The sequence below is a fragment of the Tachyglossus aculeatus genome, chromosome 5 (genome assembly GCF_015852505.1).
Source record: "Tachyglossus aculeatus isolate mTacAcu1 chromosome 5, mTacAcu1.pri, whole genome shotgun sequence".
Taxonomy (NCBI): Eukaryota; Metazoa; Chordata; class Mammalia; order Monotremata; family Tachyglossidae; genus Tachyglossus; species Tachyglossus aculeatus.
In genome coordinates, this window is record NC_052070.1 from 12,010,667 (window position 1) to 12,031,805 (window position 21,139).

The window sequence follows — 21,139 nt, forward strand, 5'->3', positions numbered from 1 at the left end:
GAAGGAAGTTTATGGGCTGCTCAGATTAGAGAGCGAGTTGGGCTGGGTGTACGTGTAAAGATGTCAAACAACTTTCTCTTTCTTTCCAGAACAAGTGGTCCTGGATCACGCAACAGCCAGTATGGTATATTTGGCACGGAAAAAATCAAGGATCCCAGGCCACTTAATGACAAGGCATTTATCCAACAGTCCATCCGTCAACTCTGCGAGGTACCCTGCCCTGTCTTTTTTTGGATGTACAAAATGGACAGGCAATATCTGCATTTCTAACCCCACCATGCTTTCTTTTCTTCTAATTACTGTTCCTGGCTCAGTTTCTTTCAGAAAATGACTACGCTTTCAACGTGTCCATGAAATCTCTTCAAGCACCGTCCGTTAAAGACTTCCTAAAGATCTTCACTTTTATTTATCGTTTCTTGTGCCCCTCTTATGAGCTTCCTGATGCTAAGTTTGAGGAAGAGGTTCCTCGAATCTTCAAAGACCTTGGGTTTGTGCATTCGACTTTCACATTAGTCCTATTTGAAGAGTATCGGGGAAGGCAAATGTTTAAACCAATAAGGTGGCGAAGGAGAAAAAACAGATTCCCTCCTCTGAAATTTGGGACTAATAAATGCCGGGTGTCTCCCCTTTCTAGACTGTGATCCCGTTGTTGGATAGGGACTGTCTATATGTTGCCGACTTGTACTTCCTAAGCGCTTAGTACAGTGCTCTGCACACAGTAAGCGCTCAAATCCGACTGAATGAATGAAGCAACACAGGAACTTATGTAAGAGTAAAGATGCGTTTATACCTATGATGGGGATCCCAAGTGTACGAGAAGCAGCATGTCATAGTGGATAGAGCCCGGGCTTGGAAGTCAGAAGTTCATGGATTCTAATCCCGGCTCTGCCACTTGTCTGCTGTGCGACCTTGGGCGAGTCGCTTCACTTCTCTGGGCCTCGGTTACCTCATCTGGAAAATGGGGACCGAGACTGTGAGCCCCACGTGGGACGGGGACCACATCTAACCCTATTTGCTTGTATTCACCCCAGCACTTAGTAGAGTGCCTGGTCCATAGTAAGCTCTCAACAAATACCACAATTATTATTATTATTTAAAAGCCTGACTGTGTGGCATTTCTTATAATAATAATGGCATTTATTAAGCGCTTACTATGTGCAAAGCACTGTTCAAAGCGCTGGGGAGGTTACAAGGTGATCAGGTTGTCCCACATGGGGCTCACAGTCTTAGTCCCCATTTTACAGATGAGGTAACTGAGGCCCAGAGAAGTTAAGTGACTTGCCCAAAGTCACACAGCTGACAATTGGCGGAGCCGGGGCTTGAACCCATGACCTCTGACTCCAAAGCCCGGGCTCTTTTCCAGTGAGCCACGCTGCTTCTCTATCCCAGCGGGTGTCACCGAACAAGCCATTCCTACTCTGAGAAGCAGCATGGCTCAGTGGAAAGAGCACAGGTTTTGGAGTCAGAGGTCATGGGTTCGAATCCAGCACCCCCACATGTCTGCTGTGTGACCTTGGGCAAGTCACTTAACTTCTCTGAGCCTCAGTTACCTCATCTGTAAAATGGGGATTAAGACTGTGAGCCCCACGTGGGACAAACTGATCACTTTGTATTCCCCCCCAGCGCTTAGAACAGTGCTCTGCACATAGTAAGCGCTTAACAAATGCCATCATTATTATTATTATTATGTGGGACAAACTGATCACTTTGTATTCCCCCCAAGCACTTAGAACAGTGCTCTGCACATAGTAAGCGCTTAACAAATGCCATTATTATTATTATTATTATTATTATTATTATAACCCCGTGCTCTGGATGGGTTCTGGGTTCTGAAGTTTCAGGTCTGAGGCGCATCCATCATCCCTGGCACATTCAAGCGCTTAGTAAAGTGCTCTGTACACACTAAGCCCTCAAGGACCCTTGATTAAGACTACACCTCATCTCAGAATTTATTTCTTTTTCCTTCAATTACGTGGAGAAGAGCCAGTGTCATCGAATAACACAGTCCTGGCTGGTCTTACGGAGACAGGCCCCCTATCAATCAATCAATCAATCGTATTTATTGAGCGCTTACTGTGTGCAGAGCACTGTACTAAGCGCTTGGGAAGTACAAGTTGGCAACATATAGAGGCAGTCCCTACCCAACAGTGGGCTCACAGTCTAAACGGGGGAGACAGAACAAAACCAAACATACTAACAAAATAAAATAAATAGAATAGATATGTACAAGTAAAATAAATAGAGTAATAAATATGTACGAACATATATACATATATACAGGTGCTGTGGGGCAGAGAAGGAGGTAAGATGAGGGGGTTGGAGAGGGGGACGAAGGGGAGAAGAAGGAAGGGGCTCAGTCTGGGAAGGCCTCCTGTCGAAGATGACCCCCTCCCGTAAGCGCTTAGTACAGTACTCTGCACATAGTAAGTGCTCAATAAATGCGAGTGATGATCAGCGGGAGATAGGCGATAGAAACCGCTCTTTTATGACTCCATGCCTACACGTACTCCCCCAGCTCATTTGGATCTATCTACCTCACAGTTTAGCACATTCATTTGCGTCAGTAAATAGGGACAGTGGACCAGATGACATATACCAACTTAAAAAGGTTGTGGTTATGAAGCTGGCCCTCTTTAGCTTTGTTCGTGCCCGTTCGACGGAGAACGAACTCTGGAAAAAAAACTAGCTTATTTTCTTCTTTTGTAGGTATCCCTTTGCGATATCCAAAAGCTCCATGTACACCGTGGGGGCACCGCACACGTGGCCTCAGATTGTGGCCGCCTTGGTTTGGCTGATCGACTGTGTCAAGGTATTGTCAACTTTCCATAGAGAAGTTTTTAGCCCGCGATTACATTTTTCAGAATTTTTGTTTCCTCCAGCCCTCCTCTTTCTCCCTCCCCAGTCCGTTAAGAACTCCCTCTGTAGATGTCATGGTTGCAGTTAGTTGATTTGAATGGTTGAAAATATGTTTTATAGTCTCATGACCCTATAAAAGTAAAGATCTGGTGGTCCAGGGCTGGGATGAGTAATTATCTTGGCCAAAACTTCACATTTCAAGTTGAGGTGTCCGCAGTTTCCATAGACGATGGGCGGCCTACCCAAGGCCACACAGCAGTCAGGTAGCAGGACCGGGCTGAAAAGCCAGGCCTCCTACTCCTGGTCCTGTGCCCTTTTCACTAGGCTAACTTGAAAATTGTCATAGGTTTTTGAAATGAAGGATTTTAAGTACAAACCCTAATTTATAAAAAAAAAAAAACCCAACAAAATAACAAAGTACGCGCTTAACAAATACCAGAAAAAAAAAAACAACTTCCAAGATAAATGAATTAAAACCTATAATTCTATCCTGAAGTAATCGTTTAGTTGTCACTTTGATTTCAAAGGAAAGGAGTTTTATATCCATTCCACACACGAATTTAGCTGATCTAAGTACCCAGAGGGGGAAGGGTACTGAACAGATATAACCCATTTGGGTAAAATTTGGATAGAATCATCCACCAGTGCTTCTAAGCAATGCTCTTTATCGAGCTGTGAAGAATAGGAAGCATTGATTACCTCTGCTTAATCAGTGGTATTTATTGAACCCTTAATGTGTGCACGGCACTGTACTAAGCACTTGGGGAAAGTCCAGTAACAGAGTTTGTAGACGTGATCCCTGCCCATATTATAATAATAATAATAATGTTGGTATTTGTTAAGCGCTTTCTATGTGCCAAGCACTGTTCTAAGCGCTGGGTAATCAGGTTGTCCCATGTGGGGCTCACAGTCTTCATCCTCATTTTACAGATTGAGGTAAATGAGGAACAGAGAAGTGAAGTGGCTTGCCCGAGGTCACACAGCTGACAAGTGGCGGAGGCGGGATTAGAACCCACGACCTCTGACTCCGAAGCCATATGGAGCTTGCCCAACCATCCACCCCCACCCTGAACTGCAGGGACACCACAAATTACCCCTGGGCAACTTCCCAACATAGTTTTTCCTTCCACAGTCTCAACCTCACTGAATAAATCTCCCTCAACCTCACCCCCTCGCCCATAGCCACGCATCCCTTTTCATGATCACCCTGCAATTTGATTTTGCTTATGAGCCATTTGGGGGCTTAACCTCAGAAGGCTATAAATGCCTGGAAGGAAGGAGTCTTACTGTGGATACTTTTATATAATAATAATAATAATGTTGGTATTTGTTAAGCGCTTACTATGTGCAAAGCACTGTTCTAAGCGCCGGGGTGGTTACAAGGTGATCGGGTTGTCCCACGGGGGGGCTCACAATTTTAATCCCCATTTTCCAGATGAGGTAACTGAGGCCCAGAGAAGTTAAGTGACTTGCCCCAAGTCACACAGCTGACAGTTGACAGAGCTGGGATTTGAACCCATGACCTCTGACTCCAAAGCCCAGGCTCTTTCCACTGAGCCACAGCAGCTTCTCCAAGCTTCTCTTTATACTACTATTTACCTAGGAGGAAAAAAAAATAACTGGAGAGGTGGGGGCAGAAGAGAAGATGTTCTCATTTAGAGAGGAATTTCTTGAAGTTATGCCTAAAGATGAGATTTTCAGTCGATTTTTATTTATAATTTTTTGGATACAGTTTGGCGGGCAAGAGAAGCAGCGTGGCTCAGGGGAGAGAGCCCGGGCTTTGGAGTCAGAGGTCATGGGTTCAAATCCCGGCTCCGCCAATTGTCAGTTGGGTGACTTGGGGCAAGTCACTTCACTTCTCTGGGCCTCAGTTCCCTCATCTGTAAAATGGGGATGAAGACTGTGAGCCCCCCGTGGGACAACCTGATTTGCCTTGTCTCCTCCCCAGCGCTTAGAACAGTGCTTTGCTCATAGTAAGCGCTTAATAAATGCCATTATTATTATTCTCTGGGCCTCAGTTCCCTCGTCTGTAAAATGGGGATTAAGACTGTGAGCCCCCTGTGGGACAACCTGATCTCCTTGTAATCTCCCCAACGCTTAGTACAGTGCTTTGCCCATAGTAAGCGCTTAATAAAATACCATTATTATTATTATTATTATTATTATTATTATAATTGGGGTTGAGTTAATTTTATTCTAATTAAAAGATGATATACATGGAACACTGGGGAAGTCAAGAAATTCAAATTCTCTTTCCAGTGGTTATCCATGGAAAAGCCTTAAGCCTCCTTCTCCGTTGCTCCAACTTGGGTAGAATTGCCATCTGCTGACTTCAGGGGGGATGTTAATATAAAAGTTTAGAAAATGCATTGAGCTCTTTGGAAGTAAAGAATGGCATTCATGGTATTAGATAAAAAGTATAACCAGGCTGTTCTGCAATGATCTGAAGTCATTCCCTTTTTGGTAATCGCTCATATTCACAACTGGGCCTCTAGACTGGGCAATACTAATAGTATATCTTTAGTAGCAACACTTAATCTATAAAGAATCACTGTAAAACTTAGCAAAAGTATAGAGAAGCAGGAACCACAACTGCATTTGAATTTTTTATGGTTTGGGTTATGCTAATGTCGAGCAAGAGTAGAGAATGGATTAAAGACTTACCTTTAATATCCTTTTCCCTGATATTTTAGGTAGTTTATTGATTGGGAAGATAGGCCTCTATTCTTGAACATCAGCTAACTATTGGATTCGTTACCTCACATAGCTCTATCACGCCAAGAAGGACAGTTCCCCATCATTTGAAGACGGACAGCCCTGGGGCGGAGAGACTGAAGATGGAATTATTCATAATAAGGTATCATAACTGCTTATTATTATTATAATAATTGTGGTGTCTAAGCACTACGTGGCACGCACTGTTCTAAGCATCGGGGTGGATACCAGCAAATGGCACAGGGCACAGTCCCTGGCCCACGTGGGGCTCACGGTCTCAATCCCCATTTCACAGTTAGGAAACCGAGGCACAGAAAAGTGAGGTGACTTGCCCAAGGTCACACAATACCCAAGTGGCAGAGCCGGGACTAGAACCCATGAGCTTCGGACTCCTAACAAGACTGCGCCATGCTGCTTATTACAGTCTTATAATAGACTATACTCCTGCACTCTTGTGTGTGTGCTATTAAATAAAAAATTACCGACTACATCGCTATGAATTCAGTCAATCAATCGTATTTATTGAGCGCTTACTGTGTGCAGAGCACTGTACTAAGCGCTTGGGAAGTCCAAGTTGGCAACATATAGAGACAGTCCCTACCCAACACTGGGCTTACGGTCTAAAAAGGGGAGACAGAGAACAAAACCAAACATACTAACAAAATAAAATAAATAGATATGTACAAGTAAAATAAATAGAGTAATAAATATGTACAAACGTATATACAGGTGCTGTGGGGAAGGGAAGGAGGTAATTTAATTCAATAAATAGTAAATGATATAAATGTTGATGGTCTAATAAAATACCATTCTCCTTAAAATATCTTTGTCTTATGCTGTCGGGTCTCCTCCGACCCATAACCACACCACGGACGCATCTCTCCCAGAAAGCCCCACCTCCATCTGCAATCGTTCTGGTAGCGGATCCAGAGAGTTTTTCTTGATAAAAATCTGGAATTGGTTTACCATTGCCTCCTTCCACGCAGTAAAGCTGAGTCTCCGCCCTCAACTCTCTCCCCTGCCGCTGCTGGTTTTATTTCATTTTGTTAGTATGTTTGGTTTTGTCTCCCCCTTTTAGACCGTGAGCCCACTGTTGGGTAGGGACTGTCTCTATATGTCGCCAATTTGTACTTCCCAAGCGCTTAGTACAGCGCTCTGCACACAGTAAGCGCTCAATAAGTACGATTGATGATGATGGTGCCCAGCACGGGGGAGTTTTGACTTGTAGCAGATGGCCTGCCACTCGCTAGCCATTCATTCATTATTCAATCGTATATATTGAGTACTTACTGTGTGCAGCGCTTGGGAAGTACAATTCAGCAACAGATAGAGACAATCCCTACCCGACAACGGGCTCGCAGTCTAGAAGGGGGGAGACAGACAACAAAGCCGAACAAGTTGACAGGCATCCATAGCATCAAAATAAACAAAAGTGTAGATATATACACGTCCTTAATAAATAGAATGATAAAATGTACACATATATACACAAGTGCTGTGGGGCGGGGAGGGGGTAGAGCAGAGGGAGGGAGTCGCGATGGGGAGGAGGAGCAGAGGAAAAGGGGGGATCAGACTGGGAAGGCCTCCTGGAGGAGGTGAGCTCTCAGTAGGGCTTTGAAGGGAGGAAAAGAGCTAGTTTTGGTGGATGGGCAGAGGGAGGGCATTCCAGGCCCGGGGGATGACGTGGGCCGGGGGTCGATGGCGGGACAGGCGAGAACGAGGTACGGTGAGGAGATTAACGGCGGAGGAGCGGAGGGTGCGGGCTGGGCTGGAGAAGGAGAGAAAGGAGGTGAGGGAGGAGGGGGCGAGGGGATGGACAGCCTTGAAGCTGGGAGTGAGGAATTTTTACTTCATGCGAAGGTTGATAGGGAACCACTGGAGACCTTTGAGGAGCGGGGCAACATGCCCAGCCACTGGCCAAACTAGAAATGGAATGGATAGGCCTCTGCGTGACTCTCCCTCCCATAGTCGAGGCTGGTAGAGGACCCAAAACTCTCCCATTGTGACCCTGAGAGGGAAAGATATCTTTAGGAATTAAAAATGAGCTAGAATCAAAAGTCTGACAGAAAATAGTGCTGCATGTGAACATTAGGCTGAACACGAGCAAAGATTTTCCTCAGGTCTCTATAGTGAGTGGGGAAACAGTGCGGGAAAATCTCTCTTCTAAGTGCCTGGTTAAATCAGGAGATCATAAAAGGAGTCTGCTTGGTTTTTCCATGATGTGTTTGGTCTAGACGGCTGTTAACCAAGCAAGGTGGTCTTGTGGAAAGAATGCAGGATTAGGAAGCAGCCGGGTTTCTAATCCCGCCTCTGCCACTTACCTACTGTGTAACTCTGGACAAGCAATTTTAACTTCTCTAAAGCTCAGTAAAATGTGTTTTAAATGCCTGTTCTATCTCCATGATGGAAAGGGACAGTGTCTGATCTGACAAGGGAGAGAGGTGGGAGGGAGGGAGGGAGACTGTGTCCAATCCAATTTGCTTATATCCACCCCAGTGCTTAGTACAGTTCCTGGCACATAAGGGCTTAGCAAAACCACTATTATCATCATTGTTATTATTATTCTATCCGCCTCAGCATTTAATGCAATGCTTGGCCCATAGTAAACACTTGACGATTGGTATTTTTAGAAAATTTGGTTATTGTTGTTAGGGAATGTTCTTCCAACAACTCAGCCATCTTGATGACAATGGGGATTAATAATAATAGGGGTATTTGTTAAGCACTGTGGTAGATGTAAGATAATCATGTTGGACACAGTTCCTTCCCGTCCCACATAGGGCAGGCAGGTGAAGTAGCAGGGAGCACATCCCCATTTTATAGGTGATAGAATCCAAAATGTCCTGCCAGTCAACAGTGATCCCAGTGAGACTGTACTCAAACCTTCATCTCTCTCTCAACCCTCACATTCCATCCACCGCTAAATCCTGTCGGTTCCACCTTCACAACATCGCTAAAATCCTCCCTTTCCTCCATCCAAACTGTTACCACCTTAATACAATCACTTATCCTGTCCCACTTGTATTACCGTATCAGCCTCCATGCCGACCTCCCAACGTCCTGTCTCTTCCCCACTCCAGTCCATGCTTCTGCTGCCCGGGTTATTTTTCTACAAAAAATTTCAGGACATGTTTCCCCACTCCTCAAGAAACTCCAGTGGTTGCCCGTCCACTGCTGCATCAAAGAAACTCCTCACCATTGGCTTTAAAGCCCTCAATCCCCTTGCCCCCTCGTACCTCCCCTCGCTACTGTCCTACTGCAACCCAGTCTGCACACTTTGCTCCTCTAATGCTAACCTTTCTCAATCTACTTTGCGGGCTCCTCCTCCCCCTCCCATCCCCTTACTGTAGGGGTTCCTCAACGGTCAGTTCTTGGTCCCCTTCTGTTCTCTACACTCACTCCCTTGGTGAACTCATTCGCTCCCACGGCTTCAACTATCATCTCTCCGCTGATGACACCCAGATCTCCATCTCTGCCCCTGCTCTCTCCCCCTCTCTCCAGGCTCGCGTCTCCTCCTGCCCTCAGGACATCTCCATCTGGATGTCTGTCTGCCATCTAAAACTCAATATGTACAAGACTGAACCCCTTATCTTCCCTCCCAAACCCTGCCCTCTCCCTGACTTTCCCGTCACTGTAGACGGCACTACCATCCTTCCCGTCTCACGAGCCCGGAACCTTGGTGTCATCCTTGACTCCGCTCTTTCGTTCACCCCACACATCCAATCTGTCACCGAAACCAGCCGGTCTCACCTCCACAACATACCAAGATCCGCCCTTCCCTCTCCATCCAAACCGCTACCTTGCTGGTTCAATCTCTCATCCTATCCCGACTGCATTACTGCATCGGCCTCCTGTCTCTCCCCACTTCAGTCTATACTTCACTCTGTTGCCCAGATCATCTCTGTGCAGAAACGCTCTGGGCATGTTACTCCCCTCCTCAAAAATCTCCGGTGGCTCCCAATCAATCTGCGCATCAGGCAGAAACTCCTCACCCTGGGCTTCAAGGCTGTCCATCCATCCCCTCGCCCCCTCCTACCTCCCCTCCCTTCTCTCCTTCTCCAGCCCAGCCCGCACCCTCCGCTCCTCTGCCGCTAACCTCCTCCCCGTACGTCATTCTCGCCTATCACGCCGTCGACCCCCGGCCCACATCCTTCCCCTGGCCTGGAATCCCCTCCCTCCGCACATCCACCAATCTCGCTCTCTTCCTCCCTTCAAAGCCCTACTGAGAGCTCACCTCCTCCAGGAGGCCTTCCCAGACTGAGCCCCCTTTTTCCTCTCCTCCCCATCCCTCCCGCCCTACTACCTGCCTCCCCTCCCCACAGCACCTGTATATATGTTTGTGCAGATTTATTACTCGATTTTACTTGTACATATTTACAATTTATTTTGTTAATGATGTGCATATAGCTTTAATTCTGTTTGTTCTGACGATTTTGACACCTGTCTACATGTTTTGTGTTGTCTTTCTCCCCCTTCTAGACTGTGAGCCCGTTGTTGGGTAGGGACCATCTCTATATGTTGCCGACTTGTGCTTCCCAAGCGCTTGGCACTGTTCTCTGCACCCAGTAAGCGCTCAATAAATACAATTGAATGAATGAGTAACCTTCTCACTGTACTTAGATCTCGCCTGCCTCGCCACCAACCCCTCGCCCACATTCCGCCTCTGGCCTGGAACTCCCTCCCTCCTCATTTTCGACAGACAATCGCTCTCCCTCCCTTCAAAGAAGTATTGGGGCGTGTTTCCTCTTGCCCCCCTTTCCTCTTCCCCCCCACTCCCTTCTGTATCTCCCCAACTTGCTCCCTTTGTTCATTTCCCCCTCCCTTCTCTCCCCCCCCCCCCCCCGCCCCCGATCACTTGTGTACATATCTGGAATTTATTTATATTAACGTGGGCAGGGAATGCATCTGTTTATTGTTCTTCTGGTACTCCAAGTGCTTAGTACAGTGCTCTGCACACAGAAGGCACTCAATAAATACCTTCCCAGACTGAGCCCCTTCCTTCCTCTCCCCCTCGTCCTCCTCTCCATCCCCCCCTTCGTACCTCCTTCCCTTCCCCACAGCACCTGTATATATGTATATATGTTTGTACATATTTATTACTCTATTTTACTTGTACATATCTATTCTATTTATTTTATTTTGTTTGGTTTTGTTCTCTGTCTCCCCCTTTTAGACTGTGAGCCCACTGTTGGGTAGGGACTGTCTCTATATGTTGCCAATTTGTACTTCCCAAGCGCTTATTACAGTGCTCTGCACATAATAAGCGCTCAATAGATACGATTGATGATGATGAAATACGATTGAATGCATGAATGACTACAACAGTGTGGCCTAGAGGCTAAATCACAGGTCTGAGAGTCAGGACCTGGGTTCTAGTCTCAGCTCCATCGCTTGTCTAGTATATGACCTTGGGAAAGTCACTTAACTTCTCAGTCTCTTTTGCAGTTATTACTCTATTTATTCATTTATTTTACTTGTACATATCTATTCTATTTTATTTTGTTAGTATGTTTGGTTTTGTTCTCTGTCTCCCCCTTTTAGACTGTGAGCCCACTGTTGGGTAGGGACTGTCTCTATATGTTGCCAACTTGGACTTCCCAAGCGCTTAGTACAGTGCTCTGCACCATAGTAAGTGCTCAATAAATACGATTGATTGATTGATTAACTTATCCAGTGCTTAGAACAGTGTTTGGCACATAGTATGCACTCAACAAATACCATGTTATTAATACCAATTAATACCAAATACCTATTATTATTATTATCTGTGCCTTTTACATCATCTGTAAAGTGGGGGGTTGACAGTGACCTCCACATGGGGCATTGTCTGTGTCCAAATTGACTAACTTGTATCTATTCAGCACTTATTGCCGCACCCAAAATACGCTTAACAAATACCATTTTAATAAAAATTGCTAAATAGGATCCATCAATGATTCGCATTATGTTTAAATGCTTACTGTGTGCTCAGCACCGTCCTAAGTGGTGGAGTCGATGTCAGACACAGTCCTTATCCCACATGGGACTCAATCTAAGGGAAGGGAGAACAGGAATTTAATCCTTTCATTCATTCATTCAATTGTATTTATTGAGCGCTCACTGTGTGCAGAGCACTGTACTAAGCGCTTGGGAAGTACAAGTTGGCAACATATAAAGTCCCTACCCAACAGTGGGCTCACAGTCGAAGAAGAGTTGTCACTCTCAAATTTGTCATTATCATCCAGCCTTCCTACCTTTGATACTATTTCATGCTGAAAAATGACTGGGCCCAAATTATTTGTTTTGGTACTGGGTAGAATAGAAAATTAGCTATGGACTCTCTGGATATTAGGGCAAGTGGGGTTTTGGTACCTCTTCATTTTTAACAGTTCAGATTCTAGGTAGGAACGTTCGCTGGGTAGCTAACGGTGATATGGAATCTTGGCTTTCTCATAAATGCAATTTTTTTAAAATTTTTGTTTCAGTTGTTTTTGGACTACACTATAAAGTGCTATGAGCATTTCATGACTGGTGCAGATTCCTTTGAAGAATTTGATGCAGAACTGGAGGCAAAGCTAAGTAAGTGCTAAATTTGATTAAAAGCATCGAGAGAACTCTTTCTCTATGTGGAACACTGTACTATCATCATCATCATCAATCGTATTTATTGAGTGCTTACGGTGTGCAGAGCACTGTACTAAGCGCTTGGGAAGTACAAGTTGGCAACATATAGAGGCAGTCCCTACCCAACAGTGGGCTCACAGTCTAAAAGGGGGAGACGGAGAACAAAACCAAACATACTAACAAAATAAAATAAATAGAATAGGTATGTACAAGTAAAATAAATAAATAAATAGAGTAACAAAATAAATAGAGTAACAAAATAGAGTAACAAAATAAATAAATAGAGTAACAAAATACTAGGCACTTGGGAGCGTATAATAGTAAATATGATCCCTGCCCTCAGAGCGCTTACAATCTAGTGAGGAAGACCTACTCAAATGAATTATCGGCAGGGGGAAAACCACAGAATTTAAAGATATCTATATAAACTCTAAAGGGGGTGGGTGAGGGACGCAGAGAAGAACCCAAGCGCTTAATAATGCGAAGGAGCTAAGGTGGCAGTGGGAGTAATACAACCCAAATTAGATAGATATTATTATTATTTTATACTTAACATCTCTTAGGCCTTCCCAGACTGAGCCCCTTCCTTCCTCTCCCCCTCATCCCCCTCTCCATCCCCCACGTCTTACCCCCTTCCCTTCCCCACAGCACCTGTATATATGTATATATGTTTGTACATATTCATTACTCTATTTATTTTACTTGTACATATCTATTCTATTTATTTTATTTTGTTAGTATGTTTGATTTTGTTCTCTGTCTCCCCCTTTTAGACTGTGAGCCCGCTGTTGGGTAGGGACTGTCTCTATATGTTGCCGATTTGTACTTTCCAAGCGCTTAGTACAGTGCTCTGCACATAGTAAGCGCTCAATAAATACGATTGATGATTGATGATCTCTGAAAGAGGCATTCGTTCTGTCCGCTTTATGAATTGAGCCACCGAGGCACGGTGAGGTCTATGTGCCCGGCCCCGATTTATCCCCGGCAGGAGCAGAGCCAGGGCTGGAACCTGCCGTCTAGACCATCATCATCAATCGTATTTATTGAGCGCTTACCGTGTGCAGAGCACTGTGCTAAGCGCTTGATGCTCTTTCTATTAGACTGCTGCAGTAATAGTGTTCACTGAGCACCCACTGAGAAGAACTTGAGAAGCACAAAGCAACCAAATGGCATATCCCCTGCCCACAAAGAGCCTAGATCGTAATGGAGGAGACGGGGGAAAAAAAAGTATTTCCAGAGTAATCAAAGGAATAATAATTAATAATAAAAATAATTATTATGGCATTTGTTAAGCACTAACCAAGTTCTAAGCACTGGGGTAGATACAGAGTAATCAGGTTGTCCCACGTGGGGCTCACACTTTTAATCTCCATTTTGCAATGAGGTAACAGGCCCAGAGAAGTTAAGGGACTTGCCCAAGGTCACACAGCTGACAAGTGGCAGAGGCGGGATTAGAACCCACGTCCTCTGACTCCCAAGCCCGGGCTCTTTTCCACTAGGCCACGCTGCTTGGTCATCGAATGTAAGTGCTGAGGAGGAGTATAAGTGGCAGAGGTGGCTGCTGGATTTATTATAAGCCTGTTGTGGGCACAGAACGTGACTACCGACTCTGTTATATTGTTAAATTATTGTCTCTTAAGCACTTAGTACAGTGCCCTGCACACAGCAGGCGCTCAATATATATGACTGATATATAATATATCATATATATATATATGATATATATTATTACTCTATTTATTACTCTATTTATTTTATTACTCTATTTATTTATTTATTTATTTATTTTGCTTGTACATTTCTATCCTATTTATTTTATTTTGTTGCTATGTTTGGTTCTGTTCTCTGTCTCCCCCTTTTAGACTGTGAGCCCACTGTTGGGTAGGGACTGTCTCTACGTGTTGCCAATTTGTCCTTCCCAAGCGCTTAGTACAGTGCTCTGCACATAGTAAGCGCTCAATAAATACGATTGATTGACTGATTGATTGACTGATTATGCCTTGAGGTGGCTTTTAGAGAGGGCTTTGAATATCAAGAGGACTGGCAACTGTTGGAAGCAGCGTGGCCTAGTGGAAAGCACACGGACCTGGAAGTTGGAGGTCCTGGATTCTAATTCCGGCTCTGTCACGCGCCTGCTGGGTGATCTTGGGCAAGCCACTTCACTTCTCAGTGCCTCGGTTGCCTCATCTGTAAAATGGGTGTGAAGACCGCGAGCCCCCTGCGGGACAGGGACTGTATCCACCTGATTACCTTGTTTCTATCCCAGTGCTTTGAACAGTGCTTGGCACGTAGTATGTGCTTAACAAGTACCATAATTATCAGTAGTATGTGCTTAACAAGTACCATAATTATCGTTATTATTATTATTGTTGTTATTATTAGCAGGAGAGGGAGTTCCAAACGGGGAGAGCGAGGCGACCGTGATTAGAAAGGTGGAGAATGAGGTAAAGCTAGAAGGTTTAGACTTTCAGACTGTGAGCCCACTGTTGGGTAGGGACTGTCTCTATGTGTTGCCAATTTGTACTTCCCAAGCGCTTAGTACAGTGCTCTGCACATAGTAAGCGCTCAATAAATACGATTGATGATGATGATGATGAAGGTTAGTTGCAGTGTGCATTTGGCCCTGTTAATTTCATAAATTGCACAGAGGTTTTACATTAGCTTTCTTTTTCCCCCTCCTTCTTTGCAATTAGCAATTTATGTGAAAAGCCAAGGGAGTCATTGATTAAGGTGAGGTAAGGATGATGACTACCTGAGCTAATTTAATCCAAAACATAGGTATTATTTCCAGAGGAGGAAACTTTATTGCCGACAAAGCGTCCAAAGACTTTAAGCTTGTTTCGGGACCTCTTCATTTTTAGTTTTTCCTCGGAATCCTGGTTTAGGAGCTTTCTGTACTTCCCAACTTGTACTTCCCAAGCGCTTAGTACAGTGCTCTGCACACAGTAAGCGCTCAATAAATATGATTGATTGATTGATTTCTGCAACTGAGCCACATGGGGAAGAGAGAAACCGGATGCGTTTAAAATGTTCTGTCTTTGTTTTCCTAATTGTGGAGTTGCTTATCTGATTTGCTGCTCCGGGACAATATAATGCAAAGTATGTTATTTCGGGACAATAACCAGTTATACCTTTTATCTTCCTTGCAGAAGATTTATATAATGTGGCCGAATCCCACTTGGAATCCATAACAACGGAAAACAAAAGACTGAATATAGAAATTGCGAGACTGGAAAGAGAGAGAGAGAATGAGCCGGTTAGTAAACATGTTTTTCTCTGGGGGAACCTCACCCTATGGGGAAATGGAAACTAAACTGGATTTGTCATCTTCAGGTTCCTAACAGAAATCAAATAAACATGTTTTTCTCTGGGGGAACCTCACCCAATGGGGAAATGGAAACTGAACTGGATTTGTCATCTTCAGGTTCCTAACAGAAATCAAATAAATCAGGCTCCTAACATAAATCGCCATTTGATCTTAATCAGAGGAATAGATAAATGTTCCTTGTAAAAGTTTCCTTAAGCCAAGACTAAGAAGCTCTATGGAAATATTTGTTCCGGTTTATCGAAAATATGGTTGTCCCTTGAGGTGTTGAAGAAGCTTACTAATTAATGTATGGTGCAAGATACCTCTCTATTTGCATAAGACTGTTAATGTTAGCAGATTTGCTAGTTGGTGAAAATTTGCCAAGTTGCTGAACCAGAAATGTTTGATAAAAAAGAATTTGCATGTTCTCCACAGCACATGGGTACTCTTCTTATTTTTCTGGCTGCTGCTGTGGTGATGATGGACATCTATTAATCTATTAATTTATTACTCTAATTATAATTAATTATTATTATTATTATGGTGACTTGACACCTGTCCACATGTTTTGTTTTGTTGTCTGTCTCTCCCTTCTAGACTGTGAGCCCGTTGTTGGGTAGGGACCGTCTCTATATGTTGCAAACTCGTACTTCCCAAGTGCTCTGCGCACAGTAAGCACTCAATAAATACGACTGAATGAATTAACCCATGTGGGTCTTGAGTGACAAGAACTTGTTTTTTTTGTTTGTTTTTGAAATGCCAGGTTCAGACTCTTATGAGCCTCCTAAAATAAGTCAGTGCACTGTTACCCAAGACGAAACTTTGCAAATAATCTCCTTCCGGTCTTTACCTCCTCACCCAAAATGTTTACAAGTGTTTTCTGAGTTAAACTCTCTTACATTTGCCAAATGTTCCCCTGTAAGGAAAAAAATGAGGTGCAGGTTCCCAATGGACTTTGGCTGGGGATTAAACACCGTTACCTTAATTTATCGCTTGAACTGGACCACGATATGCCCGATCTCCGATGTGTGGATCTGAGAGGTGCTTTTCCATAAACAAGTTTTATCGGTCCCTCTTTCTCTTCTCCAAGAATCGTCTAGTATCGCTGAGGAAACTGAAAGCGTCCCTACAAGGAGATGTTCAGAAATATCAGGCTTATATGACCAATTTGGAGTCTCATGCGGGCATCCTCGACCAGAAGGTGAAAGATGTTTCAGAGGAGGTTGCCGCAGCAGGTGGGAAAATAGCCCGGTAGGCCAACCCCTGAAATAGCCCGGTTAGGAAACTGATGATTTGCATTAACGCCCTTATTTGCAAACCTCGGAGGCCTAGCAGTTTCTCACTGTGCCTCGATCTCGCCCGTCTCGCGGCCAACCCCCAGCCCAGGTCCTGCCTGTAGACTGGAACACCCTCCCTCCTCTAATCTGATAGATAACCATTCTCCCCCCACTTCAAAGCCCTACCGAAGGCCCATCTCCTCCAAGAGGCCTTCCCAGACTAAGCCCCACTTTTCCTCATCTCCCCCTCCCTTCTGCATCACCCTGACTTGCTCCCTTTTCTCTTCCCCCTTCCCAGCTCCACACCACTTACTTACATATCTGTCATTTTATTTCTTTGAATTTGGTGTCTGTCTCCCCACCTCTAGACTGTAAGCTCGTGGGCATTGATTGTCACTGTTTATTATCGTATTGTGCTCTTCTAAGCACTTACTACAGTGCCCTGCACACAGTATGCGCTCAGTAAATGCAATTGGATGTATGTTTGTAGGTACATTTAATTCTGAAATCGAGCATAAGATGTGAAGTGGGGCAAATGCTTTCTTTCGTTTGGCAGGTTCTTGTCCACTTCCTGGGTAAGGAGGAAATTTTTGCCAAAGATTACTCTTCATTAAGAGCAAATACTTTGAAGCGGAGGGGGCCGGCTTCTTCCTCCAATGTTCATATGATCCTTATATTCACTAATTACTACTCCCCCATTTCTAGTCTTGCAGTTCTTGTCAGTGCTACGTAATATTTCTCTAACCTCCCTTTTGAGAGATCCTGACTCATTAATATTTCAAATCTCACAATTGTCGACTTACACGGTTTTCCACTAGAAACTTTCAAAATTCCTGATTTTTTTTTTTCCACTCTGAAGCTTCCTTTTTCATCAAGAGCACTTGTCTTTGGAACGGACAGGCTTCCAGTGTCACCGTTCGAAACAAGCCTAGCGTAGGACTTGTTAATATCCGCCCGCGAAGTCCTCCCTGATAAGTGAAGTTGAAGAAATGTGGTTTCCTTAATGCAGAAATGGAGCTTGAAGCAATAAAGCAGGAGAATGCCAAACTGCAGCATACTTTTGATAACCAGAAGTACTCAGTCGCGGACATTGAAAGAATAAATCATGAAAGAAATGAGTTGCAGCAAACCATCAACAAATTGACCAAAGAGCTGGAGGCCGAGCAGCAGCAGCTCTGGAATGAGGAACTAAAGTATGCTCGAGGCAAAGAGGGGGTATGACACGGATATTTTCATTTATTTTCATAATGGTCATGGCTGATTTAAGCTAGAGTTGCTTTGCGGAATGGACTCATCGTAGAGCTAGTCGGTTGGGCTTGAACCTCTCCGCTGTGGTGTTCTACGAATGCCCTGATCCGTCTACACTGTTGTGTTCGTATCGTATGTGAAGGGCCCTGTAAAACTGAAATCTAAGAGTCCCTCCTCTATTTCCAAGAAAGCATGGCGGCAAAACTGTCACCTTTCTGAAGAGGCAGAAAACATGATGCAGTCGAGTAAATTGGGTTAGTAATTGAGAAGCTAGAGAAAATTGGCTTTCCCAAATGAGTCAATAAAGACTGCTCTCTTCTGAAATGGTCCGCCGAAGTGGGTGGGGAAGTTATCTGCTGTGTTGTGATCTTCTAAGCACCAAGTACATATATACCTGTATATATGTTTGTACATATTTATTACTCTATTTTACTTGTACATATCTATTCTATTTATTTTATTTTGTTAGTATGTTTGGTTTTGTTCTCTGTCTCCCCCTTCTAGACTGTGAGCCCACTGTTGGGTAGGGACTGTCTCTATATGTTGCCAACTTGTACTTCCCAAGCGCTTAGTACAGTGCTCTGCACACAGTAAGCGCTCAATAAATACGATTGATTGATTGAGGATGACACCAAGGTTGTGTTCATTACAACTATGAACAGTGCTCTGTTCATAGTAAGCACTCACTAAATACCATCATCATCATCAATCGTATTTATTGAGCGCTTACTCACTTAATACCATTGATCGTCCCCATCCCCCCGCCTTACCTCCTTCCCCTCCCCACAGCACCTGTATATATGTATACACAGTTGTGCATATTTATTACTCTATTTATTTTACTTGTACATATTCTATTTTATTCGGTTTATATGTTTTGTTTTGTTGTCTGTCTCCCCCTTCTAGACTGTGAGCCCGCTGTTGGGTAGGGACTGTCTCTATATGTTGCCAACTTGTACTTCCCAAGCGCTTAGTCCAGTGCTCTGCACACAGTAAGCGCTCAATGAATACGAATGAGTGAATGATTGCTGCCAAACTGAAGGCAGAAAAGGAGCGATTTGTTTTCCAGTTTGGGTAGAGTGGGCATGGTTTCTGACGTGTCTTTTTGTTGCTCTCCTTCACAGATTGAAACCCAATTAGCAGAATATCACAAACTGGCTAGAAAACTAAAACTCATCCCCCAGAGTGCCGAGAATTCCAAAGGCTGTGACTACGAAATCAAGTTTAACCCCGAAGCGGGCCCAAATTGCCTAGTGAAATATAGAACTCAAATCTACGTAAGTGGATGCCGCGTGGGTGTGTATCTAATGAACCGAAGAACGTGCAGGCATTTCTCCTACCGCAAGTCATTGCGTTTCTGCAAACCCATTGTTTCATCCAAAAGTACCGCTCTTCAAAACCGTTTTCAGTGGAAACAGGGTAAAGATTATTAGAAATAACCCAAGACTTCGTCATTTCGCAGCGTGATAAGTTGTGGAAGTCAAAGATCTTGATTCCAGTTTAAAAAGCTTTCTAGTTGAGAAGCAGCGTGGCTCAGTGGAAAGAGCACGGGCTTTGGAGTCAGAGGTCATGGGTTTGAATCCTGGCTCCACCACATGTCTGCTGTGTGACCTTGGGCAAGTCACTTAACTTCTCTGAGCCTCAGTTACCTCATCTGTAAAATGGGGATTAAGACTGTGAACCCCACATGGGACAACCTGATCACTTTGTATCCCCCCCAGCGCTTAGAACAGTGCTTTGCACATAGTAAGCGCTTAACAAATGCCAACATTATTATTATTAGTTAGCAAACTGTTTAGGGTTGTTAGAAGCGGATACCCTTGCAGTGTTAATAAAGTCTCCCCCTTCTAGACTGTGAGCCTGTTGTTGGGTAGGGACCGTCTCTATAGATCGCTAATTTATACTTCCCAAGCGCTTAATACGGTGCTCTGCACACAGTAAGCGCTCAATAAATATGATGGGGGAGAGGGGAAAGGAAGATAGGTTTCTGCAAGGTTCAAGCAGAGGTTCAGCACTGCATTTATTTTTTTTTTTGCATGCTGCAAAAAAAACTGCATGCATAATATTTGGTAATTATGGTGAAGTGATTAGTCTATTTCTTACTAAGGGAATAAACATTTTAATGATGTTTAATAAATGTGGTATTTAAGTGATTATTCTGCGTCAAGCACTGTTCTAAGAGCTGGAGTACATATAAGTTCATGCTGCTGGAGTACATATAAATTCATGCTACTGCACGCTCGGCTCCATTGCTTTGAAACCCCTTCACGACACGGTAACTGTTCCCCTTTCCTCCGTCTTACTCTATACGAAGTGTATAATCGAAACATATGTTCGAACAGTGCTTGGCACACAGTAAGCGCTTAACTAATATTATTATTATTAAATGTAACAGCAGAATAACTTCTCTCGCTGGCCATATTTCCAAAGACTCAAGTTGGGGAGAGGGAGGAAAGATTGATAGGTTGTGCTTTGTTTTTTTTGTTTGTTTGTTTTTTTCTACTTCCATTTTTTTACTCCATTTAAATTTTAATTGCTAATTCTTTAAAACAGTGTGGCCCAGTGGAAAGAAGAACGGACCTGGGCTCTAATGCTGATTCTGCCACTTTCTTGCTCCGTGACCATGGGCAGTTCCAAAAACCATTCGCAGTTTCTCAAGCGCTTAGCACAGTGCTTTGCACACAGTAAGCATTCAGTAAATACAATTGAATGAACTCGTCCGGGCCAGTTTCCTCAACTGAAGAATGAGGATTCAATACCTGTTCTCCCTCTTACTAATTAATAATAATAATGATGGCATTTATTAATCAATCAATCAATCGTATTTATTGAGCGCTTACTGTGTGCAGAGCACTGTACTAAGCGCTTGGGAAGTACAAGTCGGCAACACATAGAGACAGTCCCTACCCAACAGTGGGCTCACAGTCTAGAAAAGCGGGTTTAAGCGCTTACTATGTGCAAAGCACTGTTCTAAGCCCTGGGGAGGTTACAAGGTGATCAGCTTGTCCCACGGGGGGCTCACAGTCTTCATCCCCATTTTACAGATGAGGTCACTGAGACCTAGAGAAGTGAAGTGACTTGCCCAAAGTCACACAGCCGGCAATTGGCGGAGCCAGGATTTGAACCCATGACC

General features: G+C 44.0%; 1 protein-coding gene across 2 annotated transcripts in view; it reads left to right on the forward strand.

Moving 5' to 3' along the window:
• The window catches only part of NDC80 (NDC80 kinetochore complex component), a 59,045-nt gene that overhangs the window by 15,491 nt on the left and 22,415 nt on the right, over positions 1–21,139 (forward strand). For both annotated transcript variants that reach the window (XM_038747157.1, XM_038747158.1), the window contains exons 4-12: positions 90–210; positions 315–487; positions 2,707–2,809; positions 5,624–5,713; positions 12,036–12,129; positions 15,324–15,430; positions 16,572–16,716; positions 17,768–17,973; positions 19,131–19,283. In XM_038747157.1, the coding sequence (XP_038603085.1) occupies positions 90–210; positions 315–487; positions 2,707–2,809; positions 5,624–5,713; positions 12,036–12,129; positions 15,324–15,430; positions 16,572–16,716; positions 17,768–17,973; positions 19,131–19,283 (1,192 nt within the window). The remainder of the gene's footprint in view (positions 1–89; positions 211–314; positions 488–2,706; positions 2,810–5,623; positions 5,714–12,035; positions 12,130–15,323; positions 15,431–16,571; positions 16,717–17,767; positions 17,974–19,130; positions 19,284–21,139) is intronic.